The sequence below is a fragment of the Grus americana genome, chromosome 2 (genome assembly GCF_028858705.1).
Source record: "Grus americana isolate bGruAme1 chromosome 2, bGruAme1.mat, whole genome shotgun sequence".
In the NCBI taxonomy this organism is placed as follows: Eukaryota; Metazoa; Chordata; class Aves; order Gruiformes; family Gruidae; genus Grus; species Grus americana.
The window spans coordinates 100,465,750-100,491,722 of NC_072853.1; the positions used below are offsets into that span (position 1 = coordinate 100,465,750).

Sequence of the window (25,973 nt, forward strand, 5' to 3'; positions counted from 1 at the left end):
CATAGGGGGAGATCTTTATGCACCTGTCACTACAGGTCCACCTGTTTGTGCATCTGCACCCCACGCATGTAAGACTGGAATTTTTTGGATAGTAATATTGGTCAGGGCCATGACTAGTTGCTTTCTTGTTCTTATGTGTAACTATATAGAGTGGAAAAACTTCAGCTTTCACTTAGCTTCCTATTGCTTTCAGAGGTGGAGTTGAAACTGAATTTCTTAAGTCTACTTTGACTACCATCACATGGTTGTGGTAGCCTGATGTGATTTTTCTCTTCAGAAAAACGGTCTGAAAATCCGCATGCTTCACTGTCCATTTTGCAATGAGCTGATCCTTTTTTCAAGACAAACTTAGGAGTTTGAGTTTCTCTTCTTGTGAGGAGCTGCATTTACCATCAGGTGCTTGGAGTACCTGTGAGTTTGTGGAGACTGTGGCTTCTTCAGACCTGCTTTCTGAGGGCCTGTGAGGGGACAAGCTGCTAGACCTGCTACCGGATCAGCCAGCTGCATCTAGCATCTGGGCTACAGCTGAGATTGGACTATTGATCTTGGTGATGTGAGCTTCAAATTGCAAAAGAACTGATGAAGTCTTTTGATTGCATGGACAGAAAGACAGGACGTACACTTATGCAGCCTTGGGGCTTCTGAGGGCTGAGCAGGTGTCCTTCTTGGGGGATCCTGAGGAGCTGGGCTTCTGCTTCTCCAATTTAACTAGCTGCTTGCATCTCCCCTGGCTTGGTGAAATTGCATCAGTCCCTTCACTAAGCATTTTTATCTAGGCTACCAATTTCAACAAAGTGATTTTTATTTTTTTTTCCTCAAAGTTTGGTGTTACGATCTTTAGGTAGGCCAGCAAGATGATTCAGTTAAGAACCTTTTACAGTCACAATATGGAATTTTTTCACCTTAACGAGTGAAGGTGGTGGTTTGAGCACGTGCCAGTGTGCCTTTCCAGAGCTGTGATACGGCTGAACCACAGTGGAAATCTGGAACCGTAACAACACTGCTTATAGGAAGTTTGACTCCCTGCATTTAACCACAAATGTGGTCAATCTTAGGAGAGGCAATAACGGAGAGGAAGAAAGGTGGTAACATTTGATTAGCTTTGTTCTCCTTGGTTTTTTGCAGTGCATCTGATGGATGCAGCTCTGGCTGTGAGAAAAGAGCAATAGTGTTACTGACCGATGGTTCTAGTTTCTTCCTTGTTACACTTTGAAGATACTCTTTTGGGGTAGATATAACAAGAGTTGCTTTCAGCATATTAAATTCAATAGTCATGTGCTATTATTAATTGTCTATGCTGCTTGGTAAACTATTGAGTATTTCTGAAGGCAATAACAAAGAAGAGGATTAAATACCATGTCAAGATCCTTCAGGCGGTCAGTAGCTTCAAACACAAAGCAATCCAGTCGTGACAGGCATCTGCAGTAGGTGAGTGAGGGACAAAGGTCTTCCCATTGCTCCTCACCATCATGCCCCAGACCAACATGTTAGATCCATTCAGTTCAGCGGCACGGGAACGGCTGTTTGTCTTGGAAACTAAAACATCCTTCTGCTTCCTATTTGAAATGTAATCCTCTCATGGTTGGGGTAACCTTAATTCCCTGCCGGGGCAGGAAGGAAAAGATGAACTGGGAACTGGGTCTGCGCTACTAGGAGTGCTTCCTGTGATGGAAGGGATTTCCTGCAACCATCCTGGGATACGCTTTGGGGCTGCGGTTTCACAGTCAGCTTATGGTGATCCAAGTCAGTGCTGCCATGAACGGGGTCGTGCTGCCCTCCCTCCCTGCTCACGCTGTCCCACTGCCTCCCTGCGCCGGTGCCTGGCCTCATACTGCCCTGCACTCGGCCAGACTGGGGACCTCTTCCAGCTGAAAGCTAACACTGGCTGAGCAATTACTTTTCAGCCCAGCGAGCTGCCTGGCCCGGCTGGCCAGGGTGGAGGCAGCCAGCGGGGGCTGCCCCTCTTGGCAGGGGGGCCCTGATGTGCACCCTTGGCTGGAAATGGCGGCATGTGCCCTCTGGCTGCGCACTCTCCCTGCATGTGGGATGCCTCACTCAGTGCCACGGCAGACAGCGAGCCTTGCTACATGCATGACCTTAGCATCTCCTAGGAGCGGGTGGAGTTGTGTGTAAGGAAAACCTAACAGATGGCTATGTAAAGAAATAGGCAGCTTTTGTGCTGTTACTTACTGCTTACATTACCCAGCGTGAGCAGCTGCTGGTGCCCGGCTGGCAGTGCCCAAGGCCTGAAGGGAACTCGCACGCTGTCCCCATCTCCAGCTTCCAGCTTTTAAAGGTTTGGGGGCAGTTTAAGGGTTTTGTGAGCACACTGAGGAGAAAAGATGGCTGAAAACACTCTCAATTCGCAGAGGAAGTCCATGGTGACTTAAACTGAGAATCTGTGTTTTCTTAGCGCTGTGTTTGCACCGTGCCTTGTACACTCGCCTTCCAGTCCCTGACCAAGGCTCCCAGGCTATGTTTAATTTAATTACAGTCTGACGGCTGGCATTGAAGTAGGTGAAGATATAGATGTAATTTGTGCCTAGAAGTTATGTGTGTAGGGTAAGCTTGTAATACTGGAGGCCTTCTCCGAAATCATCGCTATCGGGAAATGTCTCCTAGTGAAAGACTGGCAGTGCTGCTTTGACAGGTACGGTTGCTCTGAGCAGGGCTTTAATGTGTCTGATTTTTAACAGATGAAAGTAATGGTGTTGTGGTATTGCACGAGAGGTCATGGAATCCCTGGAGATAGCAATTGGGATGGCTTTTACTGCCAATAGCCACAGCCGAGGGGCTTATCTTGCATGGGTTCTGAGTGTGGGAAGGCTCCTAGAGCTTCTGGCTAGATGAGTGGTAATGAACGCCGATCATATGGAAAGTTCATCAGGGAAGGTTGAGTTTCATGACTGCACTCACAGCAACATCTCTTTTATGCCCCTCAAGTGGAGAGCAGAAGCCAGCCTCCGTGGCAGCAGGAGCACCCAGGGCCCTGCTTATTCCACATTGGTGCAGAATTTGGCTCTTGTGACCAAAATACACCACTGAATTTCAGCTTAAAAGGAGGTACATCGTTGTGGTTGTATGTGAAGGTCTCCTTACAAACTCAACTAGTGTAGTACTAACTAACTCTAGAGACGGCCTGTAACTAACAGGGCTGCAAAATAAGAGCTCTCACTTTAATCTGTTGCCTAATTTTGAACATAACCATTTTGTTATTGATTACTTCGGCAAAAAACTTCAGATGTGTTTATCTCGCAATCCTTCCACACATTGCCCACTGCTGGAAGCCTCAGCTTTCCCCACAGCAGCTGCCAAAATTTCCGTCTTTCTCCCGATAATTTCTTTAGCACCATTGTGCATTGAAACATTTGCAGGATAGTAAAATTTGAAAGCTGTGTAGCATTCCTATTTATTTTGGAATTCAGGTTTTTTTTACACAAGGAACACTGTAACTCTGCCATATTTACTTTCTTATGTTTAATTCAATAAAACGTATTTACCTGAAGCGGACACAAAATTTCCAGTTTGCTGTGGAAAGCGTAGAGCTGCACTGCAGAACTTGTTCCAAGTTAGTGCAGAGTGTGTGAGGGCTTCTTGTCAGTGCAAAGCATGGGAGGGAAGTCAGGAGTAAGAAGAGTCTCACCGCTATTATCAACAGGTGCCTGTTGAAAGAGTAGAAGTTATGGATATCAAAGCAAGATGACAGGTTTTTGGTTTTTTGAGTTTTATATTTCCAAGACAACCAATGACTGGCAAAGCAGGTTTCTTCCAAAACTGTCTTTAAAGTGCTTTTGCTTCACCTTGGATAACAACCTGCTACCTCAGACAGTGAAACATAGTTGAGTTTTCTTGGGTCATCTTGCCTTTACAGTGTGATACAGTTTGGAATTCAGGTTGGGAAAACAATTAGTGCAGAAAATTAAGGTTTTTAAATTTTTTTTTGAGAATCTACCACATTCTAGGTTTTTCAGCAATCTAGGAAGCCTGTAGGGTGGTGGGGGCTTCCCATGACTGCCCTGAGTTGTCTTACCCTTCTTCCTGCTGCTAAGAGAATAAGGCTGTCCTTCTTGTCCACATGCTGTTGTGAAAGGCCACCATACACAGGCTATTTTTGATCCTATTCCTTTCCCTAATTATATGTAGCTTTTATAAATCTGTCTGGATGGAAAGATCCCATGTAGTTTGAAAGGGCTCATTTGATCTAAATTTAAGGATGTCTCATGTCCAGTTGTGAAACTTGCTATTTTAGTTTGCCCTACCTACAGGTTTTACTAAAACAAGAGGAAAAGGATGAAAAGAAGAGGAAAGATGGAAAAGTGTGTGTGAGAGGAGGGAATGATGACTCATAAGTGGGACTGCATTTGAAAATGAAAAGGATCGAGGTGTACTGATCATAAGAGAAAGTTACAATTTTTGTGAAGAAGGCATGATTAAATCACATGGTCATTTATCTTCTGTACAGATTAAGGTACATTTGCAGAAGAACCCATGAGCCTGAACTGAGTAGATAATTGTGAAGAGAGAAGAAATCTATTTAAAGAAAATAATTTTTAGTGCAGCCTTTAATAGGTGATATTTTGGTGCTAGATTCCACTGGAAGACTTCTCCAGGCTTCTGGAAAATCCCGTTTAGCTGTCCATTGCCTATGGGATAGTTCTGCTAACTGCATGGTCAGATAGCAAGGCAGGTGGCAGAAAGGGAAAGAGGGGGAAGGCACAGTCCAAGAAGCCAAATGGACTTTCTCTGAGCTTTAGGCTGCAATGAGTAGAAGTTAAAGTTCATGAATAGACACCTGAGTTTCTGCTTTCATCCTAGGTGTTGTCTCTTTTACCTCTCTGCTAATGTTCTGCTCTTCCAGTCTCATTCTGGCATCCATAAGACTTCCCTAAAACTTGAGATGTCCAACAGTCTTGAAATAACCCTTTCTGTAGGGTTTAAGTAGTGTGCAATTATAAGGATGGAGTTCTTCTGTATACAAAAAGTGCTTGTGGTGTTTGCTAAAGTGTTTACCAGCAGTATCCAACAGCCAGCTCTTCCCACCTTCACCGTCCTTCTTCCCCTGTCTTTCCTCCCCACCAACCAAAAGCTAAAAGATAAGATGTAGCTGTCCAACATGTGAATGAGGCTGACAGGAAAAATGTTTAATTTTGTAAAGCATTTTGTTTGAAAAAAAAAAAAGTAACTGTCAGTATGGCGTTGGATTAAAAATTGGCTAAGTGACAGGAGAAGGGTCCTTTTGATTCCAGTGAGTATTTGCACTAATCCCAATACTGTGGAGTGCTTTCATCTTTGTTTCAGAAGTAAATAAAAAAACTGTTGCTGATAGTAATTGCTAGCAGAATAATAAATGATAATAGAGCTCTCACAACTTGCTCTTTAGGCACATTCAAACACACTGCGTCTTTAATACAGCCAAAGGCAAAGTTGTATGCCAGAGAACAGGGAATGCAAGCTATTCCTTATGAAAGAGGGCCTGTATCCTGGAAAGCAGCACTTCTCAGAAGTCTGTAGCGGACAAGCAACTGCACATCAGCTTCCAGCGCAATGCTGAGGAGTGATGGCACTGAGACTTCCATCCTGGCATGTACAAAAAAAGGAACAGGGGAGGGGATACTTCTGCCTCAGTGAACACTTTTGGTGTGGCTGATACTTAAAATAACACACACAATTCTCTGCTAGTGCTTGAAAATGGAAGGTGATCTTAAATAGGGCAGGAAAAATTATTTGAGGTCTGAAGGAAATGCCCTACAGTACAACTTACTTAAGCAACATTTTCCTCATGAAATTAGTATTAAGGGATGAAACGACTGATACACAAGATACAGAATTGGGAGGGCTGGTTGATATAGCAGCTGTTGCGCTGCCATCCAGAGGGACCTTGATGGGCTGACAGGAACCTCATGAAGTTCAGCAAAGGGAAGTGCAAAGTCCTGCACTTGGGGAAGAATAACTCCAGGCAACAGGACAGGCTGGGGCCAACCTGCTGGAAAGCAGCTCTGCAGAAAAGGCCCTGGGGGTCCTGGTGGACATCAGGTTGACCGTGAGCCAGCAACACACTTATGGCAAAGACCACTGATGACCTCCTGGGCTGCATTAGGCACTGCATTACCAGCAGGTTGAAGGAGATGATCCTTCCCCTCTGGTCAGCGCTAGTGAGACACATCTGGTATGTTGGGTCTAGTTCTGGGCTCCCCAGTACAAGAGAGACATGGACATACTGGAGCAGATCTTGTGAAGGGCCACAAAGGTGGTTAAGGCCTTCGAGCATCTCACAAGGAGAGGCTGAGAGCTGTGACCATTGAGCCTGGAGGAGAGAAGGTGTGTAAACACCTGATGGGAGGGGGTGAAGAAGATGGAGCCAGGTTCTTCTCAGTAGTGGCCAGTGACAGGACAAAAGGCAATGGGCACAAATTGAAATGCAAGAAATCCCATTTAAACATAAGATTTTACAGCAAGGATGATCAAATGCTGGGATAGGTCTCTTAGGTTGTGGAGTCTCCGTCACTGGAGATATTAAAAACCCAACTGGACACAGCCCTGAGCATCCTGCTCTAGTTGCTCCTGCTTTGAGCAGAGGGGTGGACTAGATGATCTTCAGAGGTCCTTTATCACCTCAGCTGCTCTGAGAGATGATTCTGGTATTAAAGGACTTCTTAAATTGTTGAACTTGAGCATATCGAGAACTTAATACTGAGAACTGAACCAATGCAAACTCAAAGTGGAAATTAGACTTTTTTTGAAGTGAGGGGAAAATAGTAATGAGTTGGTACCTTTAAGTTCTGACAGAATGAATGTTTTGCTCTGTAATTTCTCTGCAGAGTTATGCACTGTAATTTCAGCTTTGTACTGCCTTGAGGTCAGCAAGTTCATATGCCTGCTTTTTGGTGGGGGCAATGGTGTTTATGGTCCTTCCTGACAGGTGCTTGCTTGTTTAACTTTCTCATAACAGAGATTCTAAAATTGCATGGCAGTCTCTTCCTACAAGATAACTTCATGTTACTAACAGTATAGCAGCTAGGGGAAATCTAGTGGCCTGTGATATGTAAGGAGGTCATATCAGAGAGTCTGATTCTTTCCTTTGATCAAAGGGCAGGTTAGAGAGAAAATGCAAATTAATTTCATTTTGAAATTTGAGACAAAGGTAGTATTCATTTTTCTAGAGAAGTCATCTCAATGTATTTAGTTTAGGGAATACATAGTAAAGAAGACAAAGTGGAATGGACAAATTGCGTATGGTGTGGGTCAGTTTTGGTAGAGTCGAGTCCTTGCTTGACTCTACTACTTGAGATGGTCTGCTTCACCAGAGCCAAAAGGGATAATTTTGCGAAATACATTTCATAATCTAAGAAAAGCAACTTTAACTTCTTTTCCCCTAGGAATTTATTGCCTGTGATGACACAACTGCTTTGGATGTTGTCTTGTAAATTAGGCTATCAATCACATCAGCTTTTTAGATTGTCCAGTCCATGGGATGACAGAATTTACCCAGATGTGAAAAAGAAAATGACTTAGTCTACCAACACTCATTCACTTTTCTTATGAACTGTTATTTGTCGTCTTGTCTTGTTTTTATTCTCTCTCTGTCACTGGGAATAAGTAAAACTTGCCATTTGAACCAAATAATTTATCTTCATTTTGACAACACTCCCAGGTTGTTCTGCTCCTTGGTGTGGCTGATGGAGTGATAAAATTCTGCCAGGGTAGGATGTGCATCACAGCGAAAGCTCGGTGGAGTAGTTGCTAATGATATTACACAGAATTTGAAACATTAAGAACTCTGCTATCTTTGTGCTGTTCCAGCCATGTAAGCTGTCTGTGTGCTGCCAAACCGACTGGTGAAATAAGAGTATATGCAACTGCTGCCTACCTTGACGTGAGAAGGGTGGAAATCATCAGTTCCTAGAGTTTAGCAACCCAGGCTAGGTGAAAATCAGGTTCAGTTTTTAGTCAAAGGAATGTGCTGTGAAGAAAGAAACCTTCTGATGGCAGTACTGGCTCCTGATCCAGGATGAAGGGGGCTGTCAGCCACAACTGGGGTCTCTAGGTCCCTGCTGCCTATGGTTCTCTCTCTGGCTCTCTTCTTACATGCTTTTATCTATTTCTGTGACTTTCTGCTGATTTGGAGCCTCCTTTCTGACTGCTTCTAGGAATAGTTGCTTTGTATATGTTAACTGTGTTTCCTGTTTCTTGGGCACTTGTTATTTATTTTTGTTACTCTGAGGTTTGGTATGTGGAGGAGGTTATTGTGTTAACTTCTTCAAGGTTACTTAAGAATTTTTTATTTATATATGATACCAGTAATTTTGTTTTCAAAACTACTTAATTAACTTGCGAATGATAAATCGATCTCTTTGTGCAAAGTCAGCATTATAGTTACTTGTAGGTGCAGAAACAACTTCTCAGGGTTAATCTGTTTGGACGATGTTGGTACTTCCTTAAAGTGAACTAAAACCCCCACAGTTTACACAGCATACAGAACTATCCTGTATTACAGTAAATGCTTACAACCCTGTGTTATTTCTCATCATCTGGCTCTGTAAATGCAAATCAGTGCATCTTATCTGGGCCTGGTTTTCTCCTGAAAGTTTTTTGTCAATTTTCACAATGTCCTTTGGAATCTATATAATATTTTTATCACCCTTAAGTGGATTCAAAGTACATTTATTACTTTTGGGGAATCCAGCTGTGTGTTTTTATACTCGCATGGAACTACGTTAAGGAAGTACTTCAAAATAAAAGGTTTTACTACTGTAGATCTCACTTCTCGTAACTAATTACATTAATTGAACAAGTAGATGTAAGAACTATGGTGCCTCAGGCAGTGAAAATACGGAGATGAGATTGGTGTCTACTTTTTTTAAGAAAAGATTCCCCTCCTTTGGGGGCATGAATACCCAACGCTAAGCCTGAGTATTTAAAACTTACTGCCTCCTAGTTTGTAGTTATTTGCTGTAATTTCTGAAGCTCTTGCATGTGGATCCTCTTACATATTCTTTCAAAAATGAATGACAAAATGAGTTGGTTCCTTGCGAATCGCCCGTCAGCAAGTAAAGCGATGCAGTCCCTTGGCACTGCACTGGTATAACTTGGTATGGCTATTTTGCATGGAGTGCAGGAAGGTTTGGGGTGTCAGGGTGGCAAATCTTGAACCTCAGACCTGTGCAGACAAGAAAACTTGCACTCCAGAAGCTTCCTGGGTGTAATTCCGCAGATACTATCCTTTCTTGTAGGTGTCCTGTATCCAAGGAAAACAAAGCTCAAGATGCTTTGGCTTAGGCTGGCAATTTAGTGAGTGAACTTTCTGATGCAAGCCCCATCTTGCATCATTACAGTGCACCTACACTGAGATGGCACTGGTGTGGCTTTGCGAGTGCTCCTCCTTCTCCTCCCTTTTCACTTCATACTTATCAAATCTTACTAATTCAAACTTCCTAGAGAGTTTTATGACTACATTCTACATTTTCTGTAAGTAAGAAATAACTGTCCTCCCTATTCCTATGTTGATATGTATGTCCACTAGACTACTACTTTAGTTTTTAACTTGCGTATCTGATACTTCATGGCATTTACTGGAATTTCCTCCAAGGAAGTTAATCCTATATTATTTTCCAGCTCCCTTAATGTCCTCCCTCCCCTCTCCCAGGGCTCATTTGTTTAGTAGACAATTTGGCAGACAACTGACAGTGTTTGAAAGTTTTTCTTTTTTAAGTAGCTGTGCTGATTTCTACATGTAGAGTGGAAGCCACTCAGTGGAACTAATCCAATCACAATCTCATGTTGAAGTTAATGACTTTTAAAAGAGTACTTTTAAAAATAGTCCTTAAATACAAAAGACAAAATAATCTCTAGGATATATTTTGAGACTGGCTGCTCTGTGATGCTTTTTCTTTGGGACCAACCTTAAAATAATACGGAAGATTGATTTCCCTTGGTCCAGTTTAGTTTTAGCATCATCAGTCAGAAGGCTGAAAGTGCTCCAAAGGGCTGAAATACTGCAAGGAGCTCTGCAGCCAGAAGAAGAGGTGGTACCCTCTCCACACACCGTGTGAATTTAAACTATCGCTTTCTTATTTGGCTTGCTTTGATCTCGATGGGGAATGTTAGAAGTGGACCTGTGTCGGTGTAATTGTTACTTATAGATGCAAGACAAAGAAATTACACCAAGAAGTCTTATGCAGCCGGTCTGTTGTCATGTCCTGCCTCCCAACCTGCTTGCCATCAGTTTAAAAGTTCAGTGTCAGGCCTGTTTTATGACAGTCTTGTTTTCTTCAAAGGATGTCTGTGGTGAGAAATTACTGATGTGAACTGCAACTGAAAACCCCTGAGCTTTGCTCTGGAGGCAGCAGCATTGCTAAAGTGGTATCTTTGGGAACGGGGTAGGCGAATGGCTGGTAGCTTTGACATCAGTTTGTAGGACCAGGCTGGTGCTAAAGCCTACCGGTGGCCAAGGACTATCTGTGCTTCCCGGGAGATGCGAGGGGAAACTGTCCTGCTGTACCCACCCACCCCCAAAACCTGCAGTCAGGATTCTACCCCTGATGCTGGTTGGTCTGTTCGTATGAGTCTTGGCTATTTGTCAGTACATTTTCTGGAAGTTTTGTTTCCAGAGCTTCCACCTCAGCCAGGCAGCTGCAGCTCAGATGAGGGAGTAGCTGTTGCATGGAGCCATTTTCAGGATTGCTCACACGCATGTGCTCTTCACCTTGGGCAGTTAAGCAGTTGAGATGAAAACTGGGTGCAGTTTCCTGAAAATAACTTGTCATATTTCAACATGAAGTGGTAACTGGAGCCTTCAAGCTTAGTACAGTGCAAAGCCATTGCTTCCAGTAAGTAATTGTTTCATATTTGGTGGAAAAAATTGCAATAGAAAGATCTCAGATGATTCATTTCCTATGCAGCATAGGTGTAATTCTGTTGGTTTGAGGCCTGAAACGTGGCTTATGCTTTGGTTTATTTCTTGCACAGCTGTTGTAATGTCCTTCCCCTTCTAGTGTGAAGAAAATATGAAGTACTGCACCAGTGCAGGAGAACAAGATAAGCTGCACATTTTAGCAGTGGCTGCTGTACTGAGTGCAAGCCAGACATGGGGTGTAGGCTCGTCCCACAGCATCCGAGTAGACCGATGAGCAGAAAATGGAGTAACACCAAATGGGTTGTCTGCTTACCTCAGTGTCCAAGTTATGTTAGTGGTGGTGACTCTGAAATGCTCTGACCTTCTGGCAAGTCAGTTCTCCATGAGATATCAGGATGAAAATCAAAGGGAATTAGTACCTTGAGGTTATAATCCTCCTTCAGTAAAAATGACCTGCCATAGGTCTAGGAAGAAACCACCATTTTTCATTGCTATGTTTCGCTACTTTCTTGGTTTGGTTCAGGTCATTGCGTTTCATTTAAAGTGGTTGAAAATGTTCTTTTGTTCAGACAGGACTGAGATGAGACAAGTGTGAACTGCCACCCAGGGGTGAGGCGCAGGGCACCGATGCGCAGTGCTGCTACTGTGGGAGCGAGCATATCTGAAAGCTAATGTATTCCTTTCAGTCGGTGTTAAAAATGCCACTGGGTGACGTTCTGCAGTAACGACGGGAGGCACTCGTGACCCTTGCATTGCTGCTTTCTGCATATTCAACCTGAGAAGGGAAAGCCATCGCTAGGTTCCTCTGGCTTTAGGTCCTACTTTCAGACGAGAATCTGCTGCTGAAACTTGGCCACCCACATTTTAACTTTTTTGAGCTAAATATAAGTCTTACGGTTTGATATTTAAGTGCTTACAGTTCATGGCTTCCTTGACACTCCTGATACTTCTGAGGGAATTGTGAAAATTGAAAATCGATGGAAATACAATAGTTTAATTAGGCCTTGAAAGAAACTTCACCAGAGTAACACTATCAGCCCTCAGCTCTCAGGGTCAAATGCCTAATGAAGATGGGCTGGAGATGATCAGAATGTCATTTAATTTGACAGTTATGTGAGGTGCCTCTTATTGAATTATAAACCCCATCAAGACGTACAAAGGAGATTGTCTTTTGATATTCATCGATATTAAAAACAAATGATTTGTCTGTAGCTGAATTAATAATTTCAATATAGGAATTAGAGAAGAATTCCCCTCAGTCAAAATTATAATAAGCTCATACCTCATAAGCGGAAAAACAAGGTGATAGTTTAGGAAACACAAATTGGTATAGTGGAAAGGATTTTTTTTATCCCCTTTTTACTACAGTTGCTATTTTCTGAGAAGAAAATTTGAGGGTTTCGTGTTGGAGTAGGTTGATCAGGACAATTTTTGTAAGCTGTGTTTTCACTTGCTTTAAAATGCTTCTTTAAAAGTTACTTTAAATACCAGCTGCTTGTCATTCAATAATCCTGACTAGTAAGTAGCAATATTTCAGACAAATGTTCTTTTTGTTGGTTTTACAATTTATTCAGTTTTCAAGGCACTATTTTTGTGTATCTTTTTATATCCTTTTACCTCAGTCTAATGAATGGGCTATGTGTAAAATTTAATTTTGAGGTTATGCTTTCATTAAAGTGCCATTCCTGGTTTTGTTCCTCTGTGTAGGGTAGTAGAGGAATGCATACTTTTGACAGAGAAGTAATATTTTTGGGAAGAGTTGAAAAGACTTTTAGAAACTTCCCCTTTAAAGAACATACTTAGTTTATTGTCTTTTACATGGAAGTAGTTTAATTCCCAGCTATGTTTTTATCTTCCTATTCTTTTCTTAAACCCTCTTTTTATGGTTTTATGCTGTCAGAATTAACTACTGAAACCAACGGTAGTATGGTACAAATTACTGGTATCTGCATAGACCGCTGGAGTAAATATTTCTTCATGGAAAACTCTCTCCCTTCCAGGAGGTTGGACTGCACATTTATCTCCGCATTGCTCAGCAGAAATAGGTACAAAATGAGAAGTTGTCACTAGGAGTCTGAAGGCAGCAACTCTGACGGTCCTCTTGCATCTTTTTGCTGACCTCAAGTGTTTCCTCGCTTGTGAGCTGACCTGCAGAGCTCAGCCCTTCCCTGCTGGGAGCTCCTCTGCTTTCCTTTCTGCACCTCTCCCCATTTTTTCCATCTCTCCTGGTGTGAGCCGTAGTGTTTGCCATGTCCTCAGCTGGGTACAGCCCTCTGGCAGGCACTTGGGGCTCTCCACATACCGAAGTTTGTTCATATGAGCATGTTCAAAAGGCACAGCCTGTATCGCCTTGTTCAGTGGAGAAATTTCCCTAGCATATGAATATTTCCATGCACTCACCCCAAGGTGTCTCTTTTTTCTTTGCTGCTTCTCTTGTATTCCTCCCTCATCAAGCTCCAGCTTAATTTACCCTTTCATGTACAGTGTTTGCTTTATTCTCTGCAGTGCCTGACCTCTGGAACAGCTTTCCAGAGTTCATGCCTCAGAACCTCGGCTTTTAAATGGTATTTTTAAGTGACTGCTTAAGTTTGGGAACATGGAGGAAAGCCTATAGAAAGTGTGTGGGGATTGTTAAAGCATCTGTGGTACAGCTTCCTCCCTGTGGTCAAAATTTATCTGTGCTCTCTGGATGGGCTTGCATCCCCTCCCCAGTAATATCAGCATTGTGGCAACATACAGAAAAGCTGCCATTTTATCTGTCCCTAGCAATTGTAATATCTTCTAGAGACTATGCCAGGCTTAGTCATCTGCCCTCGCTTAACTTGCCCAACTTAGTTCTCACTCTGACACACTGACGAAGACACAGCTGAGTGCAAAGACACATTTCTCTGGCTTACTTCTTGACTCATCGTCAGCTATCACTTAATACACACAATTTACTTCTTGCTTGGTCATTTCCAGTCTTCCTATTTTCTCTGCCCTGTCAACCTAAAACTGGAGTTCCTTTCTAGCTCCTCATCCCATTTTTTTAAATAAGTTCTTTTATCTTCTGTCCCCATCTTGGCAGACTTTGTCACGGGTTACTTTCACTCTCCTTCTGAAATCAGCTTTGGTCCCTTTGTATTTAAATCAGACTGCTGCTGCTCTAGTGTAGCCTGAATGCCTGCTAGGGGTGCAGGGGACTTAGATGTGTCTCACCCCGGAGAGGACCTCCCGGGAGATGGCATGTGCATAGCCTGGGCAGGCCCAAGAGCTGTGGCGCTTGCAGTCTGAAATGGAATTTGGCTGTTAATGTTTATATTGAAAATGTACCAGCTGTGCTTTTCCAAGTGGTTTTAAATTTGGGATTTTGAGGGAATAGAAAGGCACATGCCTGACTCAGATCATCCTTCTGTCAAATTTTACGTGCCTGCTAAAGCATAATAGGTGCAGCAATATTTCAGACAAAGGGTTTTCAGAGGATAGCACAGGTAATGTAATTTTTCTTAGGTTTGTCTCTTGCAAACAGTGCAACTGTCTTGCGTCCAGTAATGAAGCTGAGGGAGACATCTAGCAAGAAAAATTTCAAATGCGCATAGTTTGGCAAAGTTAGGCTCCATGGTTTTATCATTGGAAAGAATTAGAGGACGTTTTACTGCTTCTTCCCTCAAACTTAGAAATATAAGCCTCATAGAAAATGAGGCTTTGGTTACACGGTGCAGTCTTAAAAAACTGATGCTGGCTGTTCTCCACCAGGGCACTTCCCTCTTTGCTATCTTGACAAAACCCTGTGATGGCTGTTACCTAATGCTTAGCACTTTGCTATCTGTCATGCTGTTACAAGGTAACACTCTTATTTTTTTTTTTTTTCTTTTTTAATTGGTGCCAGTTTCTTTCCCCAAGAACCAAAGTTGATTGCTGTGTGATGCCAAAGTGAAGCCACTGGAATGCCAAGCTGATGCCCCAAGGGGGGTGGAGGATGTCCCACTGCTCCTGCTCAGCAGCCCTCAGTGGGGACAAATCAGCCGGCAAGGGCTAACCCGGCAGAAAGCTCCTGGTTCCTGTTTTGGAGGAGGGTTGGGTTTCTGCTGGTTGTGACCCCCTGAGGCAGGCTCCCTGCGGGGTCTGATGAGGACCCATCAGTCAGGTGCTGCCTGCACCAGGGGAGCAGGGGTAGCTCAGGGATGGAGGGGGGGATGCAGGAGAAGAGGTGGCGGCAGCAACCTGTTAGACCCAGGTAGCTGTGAGGTCAAAACAGCCCATTAAGAGGGATGGGCTATAATTTCCTGATTGCACCTTTTCCACCCCTTTTTTCAATTCATGATAAATTACATTTGTTATTTTTCTAGTCTTCTGTAAGCATACCTGCCTCCAGCCTCTTAAAAGTCCCTGAGACTGAGTATTGTAAAGTCAATTTCATCAGGGCCTGCCTACTTGAAAATACTTAGCTTATCCTAGTACATTTTAAGCTATTTTCCTATAGACAGAAGTGTTCTTATGAAGACATTCTTGTGAGTTTGCCTCTGATGTTAATTGTGGTAGCTGTCTGGGTTTCTAAACTAAAGCTAAAGGGGCATAACTACTTAGGAGTTGAACTGTCACCTGTTTTTAGTCATCTGCACTGAACAGTGGACCCATACTTGTATCTATATTGGCAGTTGCTTGTAGCATTGAAAGAGAAAATAGAGTCAAAGTTGATGCCAAACATTTTAGGTCTCCACCAAGGGGTAAGGTAGGTATCTGGTTCAGATCAATAGGATGCTTTCCTGTTACTTTTATGTCTCTTGCTGGATGTATCAATTTGTGGGTTTACCTGTCTCATTGCCCCATGTGCTTTAGGATCCTTTCGTGATCCCCCTGAGGAATCTGACTTCCATTTATTGCACTCAAGTTTCATGGGGCTGAGAAGTTCTTAGTCCCTCCGCTTCATATCTTTCCCTGTCGTTGGGATGCTTTGTGCTGGCGTCCTTTGGCTTGCTGCTACTTAGCGGGTCCCACATACTGTGTCAGAAGATTCTGCGTGCTGTGATGATCAAACAATGCAAATAAAAACAATACAAAATTTGTACAAAAACTTGTACAAATACTGCAAATAATGAATATAGTGCTGTAACAGAAATAAGTTATGCAAATCAAGATTATTTTTTTTTTGAAGGGTTACTGAGTCTGCTGATTGCTGAATACAGTCAAGGGAAGTCTGATATCAGAACACACTATGAATAATTTTGGAGATGGGAGAGAGATGCTGTGAGTCAGCCAGGATCTCTAGTGCAAAGAAAAAAGCACTAGAAAGTCTTTGGTCTGCAAGTCAGGGAAGAAGAAATTGAGAGAATATACCACTTCAATCCTGCATCTTGTTATGAACTTTGTAAAACAGGAAGAGGAAGAAAGCACTTGCTGAGTGATGTGTAACATCTGGCCAGAAATTAAACATTCCCCAGGGTTTGCTAAAATTGCCACTCGGGAGCTTCACCAAGCTCATTTAAACTCTTCTAAAATATTTTGCTCTGTACATCTCTCTTGGGTTTTCTGCATGCTTCGTGCCTGACAAAATAACTATCTTGTAGTGCTATCTCTGCCGTTTGGTATTTTTCCAGAAGGCAGTCAATAGTCCTGCACTGCCCGTAGGTACGGTACATTGGTGAGCCCAACAAGAGCGTGTTGTTTGTAACAGCAGCCAAAGGATGCTGTTTAGGTTCTCTTGTTACCAAACCTGGTTAGTTCACAGGAGAAAGTTGTGTTTAACCACAAAAGTAGGGGCAAAATACTGTTGTTTGTGTCTTGCAAACAAGTTGAGACAAAAAGTTTTGATGTGTAGTCCAAACGGGAGTTTCTCTTCTGATGGAGGGCGCTGCTGCAAATCTCTGGATTTTAAGTCTTTAGCATTTCCCCTCCTTCTCACACCTGGTTTTGAGATTCTCTTTTATCTTTAATTGTATCCCTTTGGCCTAGTCTTCCCACGCCCTGAATTGTTCCCTTTTCACCCCTCCTTCCTTTTCTCTTATAGTTCTCAGGGTGGAAAAACACTTACTTAAAACAAGTGTGAAACGTATTTCTCCCTCTGGAATAGCCGTAATCTTAATTTAATCCAATTACGTTGGCTAAACATATTAGCTGGATGCTTTTGTTAACAGTTGACCTTTTAAAATCTGTGTCCCTGGATTACAGAGCTGATGTCTCAGGGAGAGGAGCAGAGGTGTTTCACGCCGTTAGAAGCTGCCACTGATGGGCTGCTGGGAGCCCGGTGCCTGCATTGCTTAGAAGGATGCAGTTAGTTCAGTTTTGCTCTGACACCGATGAATTAGTGCCTTGCCCCTTCGCACAAAATATAGAGAAGAGTGGCTTGAGCACTCTGCACTCGCTGTTACACTGTGGGTTTATACGAGTTGCATGTGCTTTAACTTGCCTTTTAATAAGTTTGAGGTTTGCAAATAGAGTCCAGTACAAAGATGTTAGTTAGCTATCCATAAATAAATGCATATAAATGATTTTATTTAGAGCCTTCTGTTGGTCACAGGCCTGAAGTAAAACACATAAGCTAAATCCACAATGCAGAAATATCTACAACTGATATCTGTCCATAGAAGAATGTATTATTTTATCTTGGTTAACCGAGGAGCAGAATATGATCCAATCCTTTAGCAAGTCTAAAGAGTAAGCAAGTAAAATGCTCGGAATTATTCTACCTAATTGAATAAACATGGTTCTTTGGAAACAGTTATTTTGCTAAACTTCATTAGATGTAAAACTTCTTTCTCCTGTGTCTTCCCAGCTAATGTTCTTTCTATTGTTAGGATAACAAGTATCCCCAGATTTAATTTCAGTAACCTGAGTAGCATGGCAGGGTATAGAATGGTTTCCAAAGATAGTAGATTGTGTTTCTGTCTAGGAACAAAATTCATATTGGTGGTGGTTTTCATTGCAGTTTGTCTGTGTCTTGCATAGTTTAACAGTTTCATTCGTTATTTTTATTATTCGAGATGTACACAGCTTTCCTTTGAGCTGAATGCAACATACAGCTGGTTTTCAGGCATCATCTTTCTGATACTACTTTTGCTCCACCTTGCTTTTATATAGGCAGCTTTAATGCAAATATGCTAGATAATGTGAAATAAATGTAGTGGTTGTGCTTTCAGTGAGGACAAAAATTGTCAACAAGCAGAGAACAGTTTTCCAATGCTGGTCTTGATGTCATGTGTTGTATTTCATTGATGGAAAGCTTATAGTAGTGAATGTTACTGGTCCTCTCAAAGCCATCCTTTCAAATGGGGAAGGAAAAATTGCACTAATACTACCTGTGCACAAACTTATATCGTTATAATATAACTTATATCCATATAAGTTATATTTTCAGAAGAAATGTAGCTTTGTGGGTGCATACCTGTGTGCTTGAGCGTTTGTCTTTGGTTTTCTTAACTGAAACGTTCTCAACTCAAGTGGAGATAGAAACCTTTCATATGTATTTAAAAAAGGTCCAGACTAGACTGAAGCAGGTCATACTACTGTCAGCTTTTCAAATTAAAAGAATTGCTGAATTTTCCAAACAAAATCATCAACCTAGCCTTTGAGAGTGAAACATTGAAGTCCACCTTTGGATTCTCATAAATATTCAGATTCTCTTGTGATGAATATGGGGTATGAACCTGTACTGATACAGAACCTTGCTGTCAAAAACTCACTGCTGTCTGCCTTTCCTGTAACCCCAATATTGTGTTTAATAAAGTGAAATACACTTCTTTAACAAACCATCGATTAAAAAAAAAAGTTACTTTTTTTTTTTTTTTGACAGGCGAAACGAAGGCTGGAGCTAGGAGAAAGTGGCCACCAGTATCTTGCTGAAGGACTAAAGACTCCAAAGGGGAAAGGAAGAGCTGCGACAAGAAGTCCAGATAGTCCAAAAAGTAAGGGAATTTGTAACGTGCTGTATGGCATGGAGTTTTTTATTTTACTAGCTTGAGATCAGAGTAAACCAGTACAACAGGCTGCATTACCTAGCTAAAAAAGCGTGTTTATTACTGTCCTCACCTGGATGTGCGTGCAACATGCTGAACCCCACAGCCAGGCAGTGCACACGGTGTTTGCAGCGTGCGTCTGTCGGTCGGTGCAGAGCTGCTGAGAGGCCGCAGAGGCTCCAGGCTGCTTGGTCTGACCTCCTCTTCAGCCAAGGACCTGAAGTTGGGGATGCTTAGGAGAGGTAGATGCTGAGGAATCAAGATACTATGACACGATCAAATGCACAGTTATTAGGCAAGGCTAATTGGGCCAGCCTCCTCCTTCCTCGCTGAAGTTACAGCACCTGATTGTCAGGGCTTCTTCCCCCAGGCGGGGATTTGCAAAGAGTGGTAGCTGTGCCCCAGCAGCATTGCACGCTTAATGCTTTTTGTGGGGTCTGAGCTGCCTTCTCTCCCTGCAATATGATTAGATTATTACTGCCACTGCTTAGTGGCTGCAAGTATTAATATTTGCACGTCTGCATGGCCTTGGGCAGTAGGTTTCTTGCAACAGGAGATGGGGGTGTAGCCTTGCCATCTTATTTGAGGGATTTCAGCAGGGGGGATTTCAGCTCGCAGAGGGAGGGGAATTGAGAAAAGGGAGGATTGGGGCAGCAGTGGTAGTGATGGGAGAGCAAGAGATGTGCAAGGGTACTTGTCTTTCTTCACCATTCTAAGACTTGTTTCTATCGAGGCAGATGGGAAGAGTGAAATTAGCTGAAGATACAAACTTAAAGTGGACAAATTAAATGACAGTTGTTTTAAATAAACTAAACTTCATTAAGCTAAATGAAGTTCATTTGAAGTTGAAGTGCATTCTAAGAGAAGTTCACTACCATTCGGAGCATAGGATGCTGCTGCAGTGTTGATAAGGCTGTACAGAGAACTTCCTTGCTGCATGACCCCCCCATTTTAGGTGGGGGTCAAGCAGCCTCTTGCCCTTCTCACTCTGATCTTCTTATTCTTTTCCAAACCCCAAATTAAAACAAACAAACAAAACCCACCCTGCTCTAAATTCACAAGGACACCTAATTGATATGAATTTTCCTCCATCTCCCAGCACAGACAAGCCCTGAATCCACGAAAGAATGAGATACAGCAGGTTCTCTTTGCAAACAGGCAATTAATTGGTTTTCATTGAAAAGCCATCATATCCTTCAAAATATTTCAGGGTAATCTAAAGGTTTGCTTTCAGGTAGGATTTCAGTTTTGACTGACTTCTGCATTTAAGTGTGGGACCTGAACCTTGAAAAGATGAAAATGACCATCAGGTCAGCCTAAGATCCATCCTGCATAATACTTGGAGCAAATGAAAGGTTTGAGATGTACCAGCACAGCAGACTTCTAATAATGGCTGGCTCATTTCCCTTGACACAAAGGCCTTGAACATTTAGAATTAGAAATTATTCTGATCTATGTGTTTAAACTCTTAAAAGCTCATCTGTTAAGTATATAGATGCTACATTTGTGTGTGAAAACAGTGAGTTGTCTAATAAGAGCCAAGCTGTTTCCCGACTTCTAATTTAAAAGTAGTGGATACTCTTGCCCAGTTTGAGCATTGTTTGGTTATGGAGAAATGATTATAAATTGTATCTTGCGTCAATCTCCTCTAATTCACGAGTTTTTTTGTAAGCCATGGAGTCTGGCGCTGATGGAATCTGTCATTGTGTTCACCCACTGAAGTACACCTAAGTCCTGCTTAATTGCATGTGAAACACTTATCTTACAAGAGGGGAAAATCAAACCCTGATGAAAGCTGGCTATCAGCCTGATGAAGGAGAGTCATAGGGGAATTTTTGGTATTGCTGCCAGGATAAATAGATACTAAAAATACTATTAAGAATTCACATAGTGAAAGCCTAAGTAGAATATCGCTATATGTATCCATCAGACTAATGGAAATATTTGCATTTTTAAAAAAAGTGTATGTATTTGCTCATGTACCTGTGACTTTTGGAAAAGTACATCTTGAAATACAAATAAATACCCAGTGATGAGTTGTGTCTTAATGCAGAGGTTTGAGAGATTTCTTTAGTAAAAATGAAAGAAATACCTGTAATACATATCCTCTCATTTCTGGATGTAGCTTTCTGAACCCAAATGAGAAATCTGATTTATCTGTTTGTTTTATGGGTTTTTTTCCTCTTCTTCCAAGCTCCAAAATCTCCTTCAGAAAAGACTCGGTATGATACATCACTTGGCCTTCTTACAAAGAAGTTCATTCAGTTGCTGAGCCAATCTCCTGATGGGGTCTTAGATTTGAACAGAGCGGCAGAGGTCCTCAAGGTGCAAAAAAGGAGGATTTACGATATCACCAATGTACTGGAAGGCATCCATCTCATTAAGAAAAAATCCAAAAACAACATTCAGTGGATGTGAGTATTCATTATCCTTTTCCATTCCTGCTGGCTGATTTCACTGTCACAAAGCAGCAGTGTTTTTCTTCTCCCACCTTCCATTCTAACACTTTGCTCCAAGCAATCATCCAAAATGCCTTCTATCGGGATAAAGCTTTCTTTTTCTGTTAAGACAGGTTTTCAGTGTATAAATAGCATTTGTCAGGGAAATCAGAAACCAGCATTTTGTCTGAATACTGGATTAACTCATTTGCTTGTGCAAGTGGACTAAGTTTTTAGGTACACATCTCTACCTACTGCCTTCCTCAGTCTTTTTCAGGGTGTGGTTAGAGGAGAGGGGAGTTAGAAACAAGATTTTGGAAGAGCTTAGAAATGTTCGACTTTTCCATCTTGGTAGTAGTTCCAAAATGTGTTGTCACAATAAAAAGATACTTTTCCCGGAAGGCGTAGTTTATGTTGACTCGCGATGGGCAGGTTTAGGGAGAAGAAGCTAAGGACTTGACCTGCACTGTAAAAACCTGCCTCTCCCCTTCTCCATAGCACAGGGTCAAGTTTTGCAAATGCTGAAAGGGCCTCTTCCCCCTCTGTATCCGTAGGGGCTGCAGTTTGTCAGAGGACGGTGGCATGCTGGCGCAGCGTCAAGGCCTCACGAAGGAGGTGACCGAACTGGCTCAGGAAGAGAAGAAACTGGATGAGCTAATCCAAAGCTGCACCCTGGACCTCAAGCTGCTAACAGAGGACTCGGAGAATCAGAGATATCCTTTTTGCTAAAACCTCAAAGGTAGTCAGTCTTCTCGCTGTGCTTTGTAATACAAAGAGAATTCCTCTAAGTGATGAGATATGAAACATCAGAAATTTCCAGAAGTTAGATAATGGGTTTTAATGTAGTTCTATATAAAAGTTACTTAAGCCACTTGCACCTATAATGCTTCTGGAATATGTGTCCCGTCCTGTCCCTGCCTTGTTCCCGGACACCCCCCCCCCCCCCCACCCCCCCCAAAAAAAAAAAAAAAAAGAGAAAGGTGGTGTATGAAGGAGCCCATTAACATCCACGTTCACATAGACTAGAACCAAGAATTTAGCTGATTAATGAGTGACAACATCCAAAACCCTGTGCTTTTTCAATTCACTTGAACCCAGAGCAAACCCCGGTTTTGTGTATGCAGAAATTATAAGGGCACACAAAGTCTTTCCTGCGGTAACAAAGACTTGTGTGTGTGTACTCATTACTCAATTTTTTTTTTTTTTACATTAAACTGATGTGTATATAAATTAGAGAGGAAAATAAAGTTGGGAGTCAGTTTAGTCTGACACTTGCAACAAATTTTTAGCTTCCTCTGGTTAGAGAATCTATAATAGAATATCATAGTAAAGGTTTTATGAGCTCTCAAAATGTCTACTTATCAATGCTCAATTGCATAAGGTTCATATGGCTGTTAATACCCCTTATAAGTAACCAGTTCTCGTTTTCACTGGATTTCCCACCTATTAGCAACATCAGAGAGCATTTTATTAAATGCTGATGTGAAAACTTTTATTACTTTAAATAGTCAGTGGTTCTTAAAGAGCATCTAATAAAGTAGACTTATTCTCTGTTTTGAAGGATAGGAAATAACCAAGGGAGTGTCAGTAAAAAGTAATGTGAACTGTGTAAATATTGTCTTTTGATTGTGCTTGCGTCTCAAAACACGTATGAAAGCAAGACCACCGAGTGGCATAGGGAAGTAGGGTCAGCGCTGCCTTGATCCATGAAGAGACTTAAGCAAAGCAAAACTGAGCATTACAATTCTGTGTTTTTCTAGTGTTGTTTGCTGTGGTAGAGATCTCTGCCCTGCAGTTGCTGGCTCCCTTGGGAATGGGCGAGGAGGGATCAACATTAGCAGTGTCTTGGCCTCATGTTTTTGGCTTCAGGAGAGTGTGTTCCCCAAATCCTTCTGTGACTCTAAGTTTAGTGATAATCCTCATGATTACTGAGGAAGGAATGTGGAAGTGTGTGGGGAATCTGAGCGCACCCCAGCATAGTCTTTCGCTCACCTCGCTGAAGTCTGACATGAGGTGACCTGGTGAATGCTCACGGAGCTGAGAAGCCTCTTCCTTTGCTTAATCTCTGAAGGCAGAGTTTCTGCTATCGAAAATGTTTTTTTTTTTTTTTCCCTTATGATAAGGTAGTGCCAAAACATTGTTTGTGCCCCAGCTGTGTGCTTCCTCGTCTGCCTTATCAATAGAATCAGACAGTAACTGATTGCTACCTTGAATGTTTTGGGATATGCCCAGCATTAGCGTGGGGAGCTTTTAACTACAGCAATGAAGATTGTGTGTTTTCAAATAAAACAACAGTCCTTTGCTTTGTTCATATAGTGACAGCCACTGTTGGTATAATTTGTACTCTGCTTTTGCAAAGCTTACTAAACCTTACTAAAGGAGCGGTAGAAGCCCTGATAAAAGCCATTTGCCTGAAAGCTGACCTGTTGTTTTGCCCTCTGACCTGTTACTTTGCATTTGGTCCAAGTCAGACGTGAGATGTATTGGTGTTTTGAGCTGGGGCAGTTTGTCTTACTGTACGGTAACGGTAGATACTTACCAAAATTGTTCACATTTACATCCCCCAAAAGTATAATAATAAATTAGGCTCTTTTTTCTATGGCATAAATACAATGCTAGATACCTCATGGGTGATCAAACTAAAGAGCTGGAAGTGCCTGCGTGTGATCGCAGGCATTTCATAGTTTGCGACCAAAAGCTCTGTGAACTTGGTTGCACAGGTCAGTAAGTGAGGCACCACTGTGCAGTAACCCACCAAAACATTCATGTGGATTTCGAGAAATTCATGTTGAACAGCAAAATATTCATGTTCATTCAGTGCTTATGCAGAAATCAACTTTCTGCATAGTCAAGTCATTTAAAGTAGTTCTTTAAGCAGTTTTTTGAAATATTTTCATATAATATGAATGAATAAATAAATATATGAATATATGTTTAGAAAAAAACACCCTCAAATGAAAATTGAAATTATTTTATTGATGACTTCAATAATATATTGTCTATGCGCATCTATAACATGCATCTGTAAATTCCTTTACATTTTTCCTATGATTTCCAGTTCTCTGCATTTTGATAGCAAGTGTGTAAAAAAATTTTGCTTTGCGCAGTCTGCAAAGCAAAAAAAAAAAATTGTGAACTGTTGAGCTTTAGCTTAAGTAATTTTACGTGTGTGAAGAAGAAGAGATAGAAGGACTCAGCATGGAGAATCCCTATTGTCACTTGGTAGTAACCCCAGCAGTTAGATCAAAGGGAAATTCTCACACAGTTTCGCTGCAATCACCACCAGTGTAGAGAATGTAAAACTTTGGGCTAAGAGCTATGTAGCCATGAGAAAATGGAAAAATAATTTAAAGAATTCTGCCTCTTCTAATAGTCTGAATATATCATAACCTGGGTTGGAAAATTCCTTAACAGTGATTACATTAGCTTATGTGACGTATCAAGATATTCGAAAAATTAGTGGCCTTAAAGACCAAACTGTTATAGTTGTGAAAGCTCCTCCAGAAACAAGACTTGAAGTGCCTGACCCAGTAGAGGTAAGGAGAACCTGGCTTTTCCTGTCAGGTTATATATCTTTTCTTCTATAGATGGAGCAAATGTGTTGTGAGTCTTACTGTGGTAACTGATGCCCAAGGTGGATTATATTGGCATACAGTCCTATGTTCATCAGTCTTACAAACTTTGGATGTGTTTTTTTGAAAAAGGGGAATCTTTAAAAATAATTTTACACAAAGCAATCGTTATTTGTTCCTTTTCTCTCAATTCCAGCTTTCCTTCAGAGTAATCCACCCTACTTATAGATTATTTTCTTTTGCCATACTTGATGTAAAGAAGAGCTCTTCCTTTGCAGTTGAAATTTCCTGTTTGTAACCATGTAAAATCATTCTCCCAAGAGATTCAGCTCTCTTCTTTTTTTTTTTTTTTTTAGATTTATATAATTTTAGTTATAAAGTTCATGGATAACTCAATGCCTTAAGCATCTTGATGACTCATATTACTGATATCCTTATTTATTGAGACATATGTTTTCATGTAGGATTTTCTTTTCTGAAGTGTTAAAGTTATTATAGAAACTTGTGTTTTACTCTTAGAATCCATTCTTGCCCTTCCTTCTTCCATCATCACCTTTGCTTCATTGACGCTGATTTTACACATCTGCGTAAAACTTTGTACATTCTGCCAGTGCGCTTTTGTTTTGCTATTGTGAAGTCTGTAAGGGATGGGGATTTCCTTTCCTATTTTCTTATAAGTACTTTTATTTCTGAAGCGGTGTTTATCTGTGTCCCTCTTCTGTTGCCCCTTGCTACTCAAGCCACAGTCTTTCTCTCTTTCCTGGTTTATGGCTGGGATACGGTCAATTTTCACAAGAAGCTGGGAGGGGACACGACCAGGACAGCTGACCCAAACTAGCCAAAGGGATATTCCATACCATATGATGTCATGCTCCATATATGAGGGGGCGCTAGCTGGGGAGGAAGGATCGCTGCTTGGGGATGGGCTGGACATCGGGTTCTGGGCAATGAGCAAATTGCATTGTGTATCACCTGCTTTGTATATTATTTTATTGGTATTTCCTTTGTTATTTCCCTCTCCCTTTGCTGTCCTAGGAAACTGTCCTTATCCCAACCCACAAGTTTTACCTTTTTCTTCCGATTCTCCTCCTCATCCAATCTGGGGTGGAAGGAGTGAGCAAGTGGCTGTGTGGTGCTCAGTTGCCAGCTGGGGCTAAACCATGACAGTCTCCGAGTGCCA

General features: G+C 41.8%; 1 protein-coding gene across 4 annotated transcripts in view; it reads left to right on the top strand.

Moving 5' to 3' along the window:
- Nucleotides 1-25,973, top strand: part of E2F3 (E2F transcription factor 3) — a 43,842-nt gene that overhangs the window by 12,648 nt on the left and 5,221 nt on the right. For all 4 annotated transcript variants that reach the window (XM_054817951.1, XM_054817952.1, XM_054817955.1 and 1 more), the window contains exons 2-5: nt 18,621-18,732; nt 20,978-21,197; nt 21,776-21,934; nt 24,643-24,757. In XM_054817951.1, the coding sequence (XP_054673926.1) occupies nt 18,621-18,732; nt 20,978-21,197; nt 21,776-21,934; nt 24,643-24,757 (606 nt within the window). The remainder of the gene's footprint in view (nt 1-18,620; nt 18,733-20,977; nt 21,198-21,775; nt 21,935-24,642; nt 24,758-25,973) is intronic.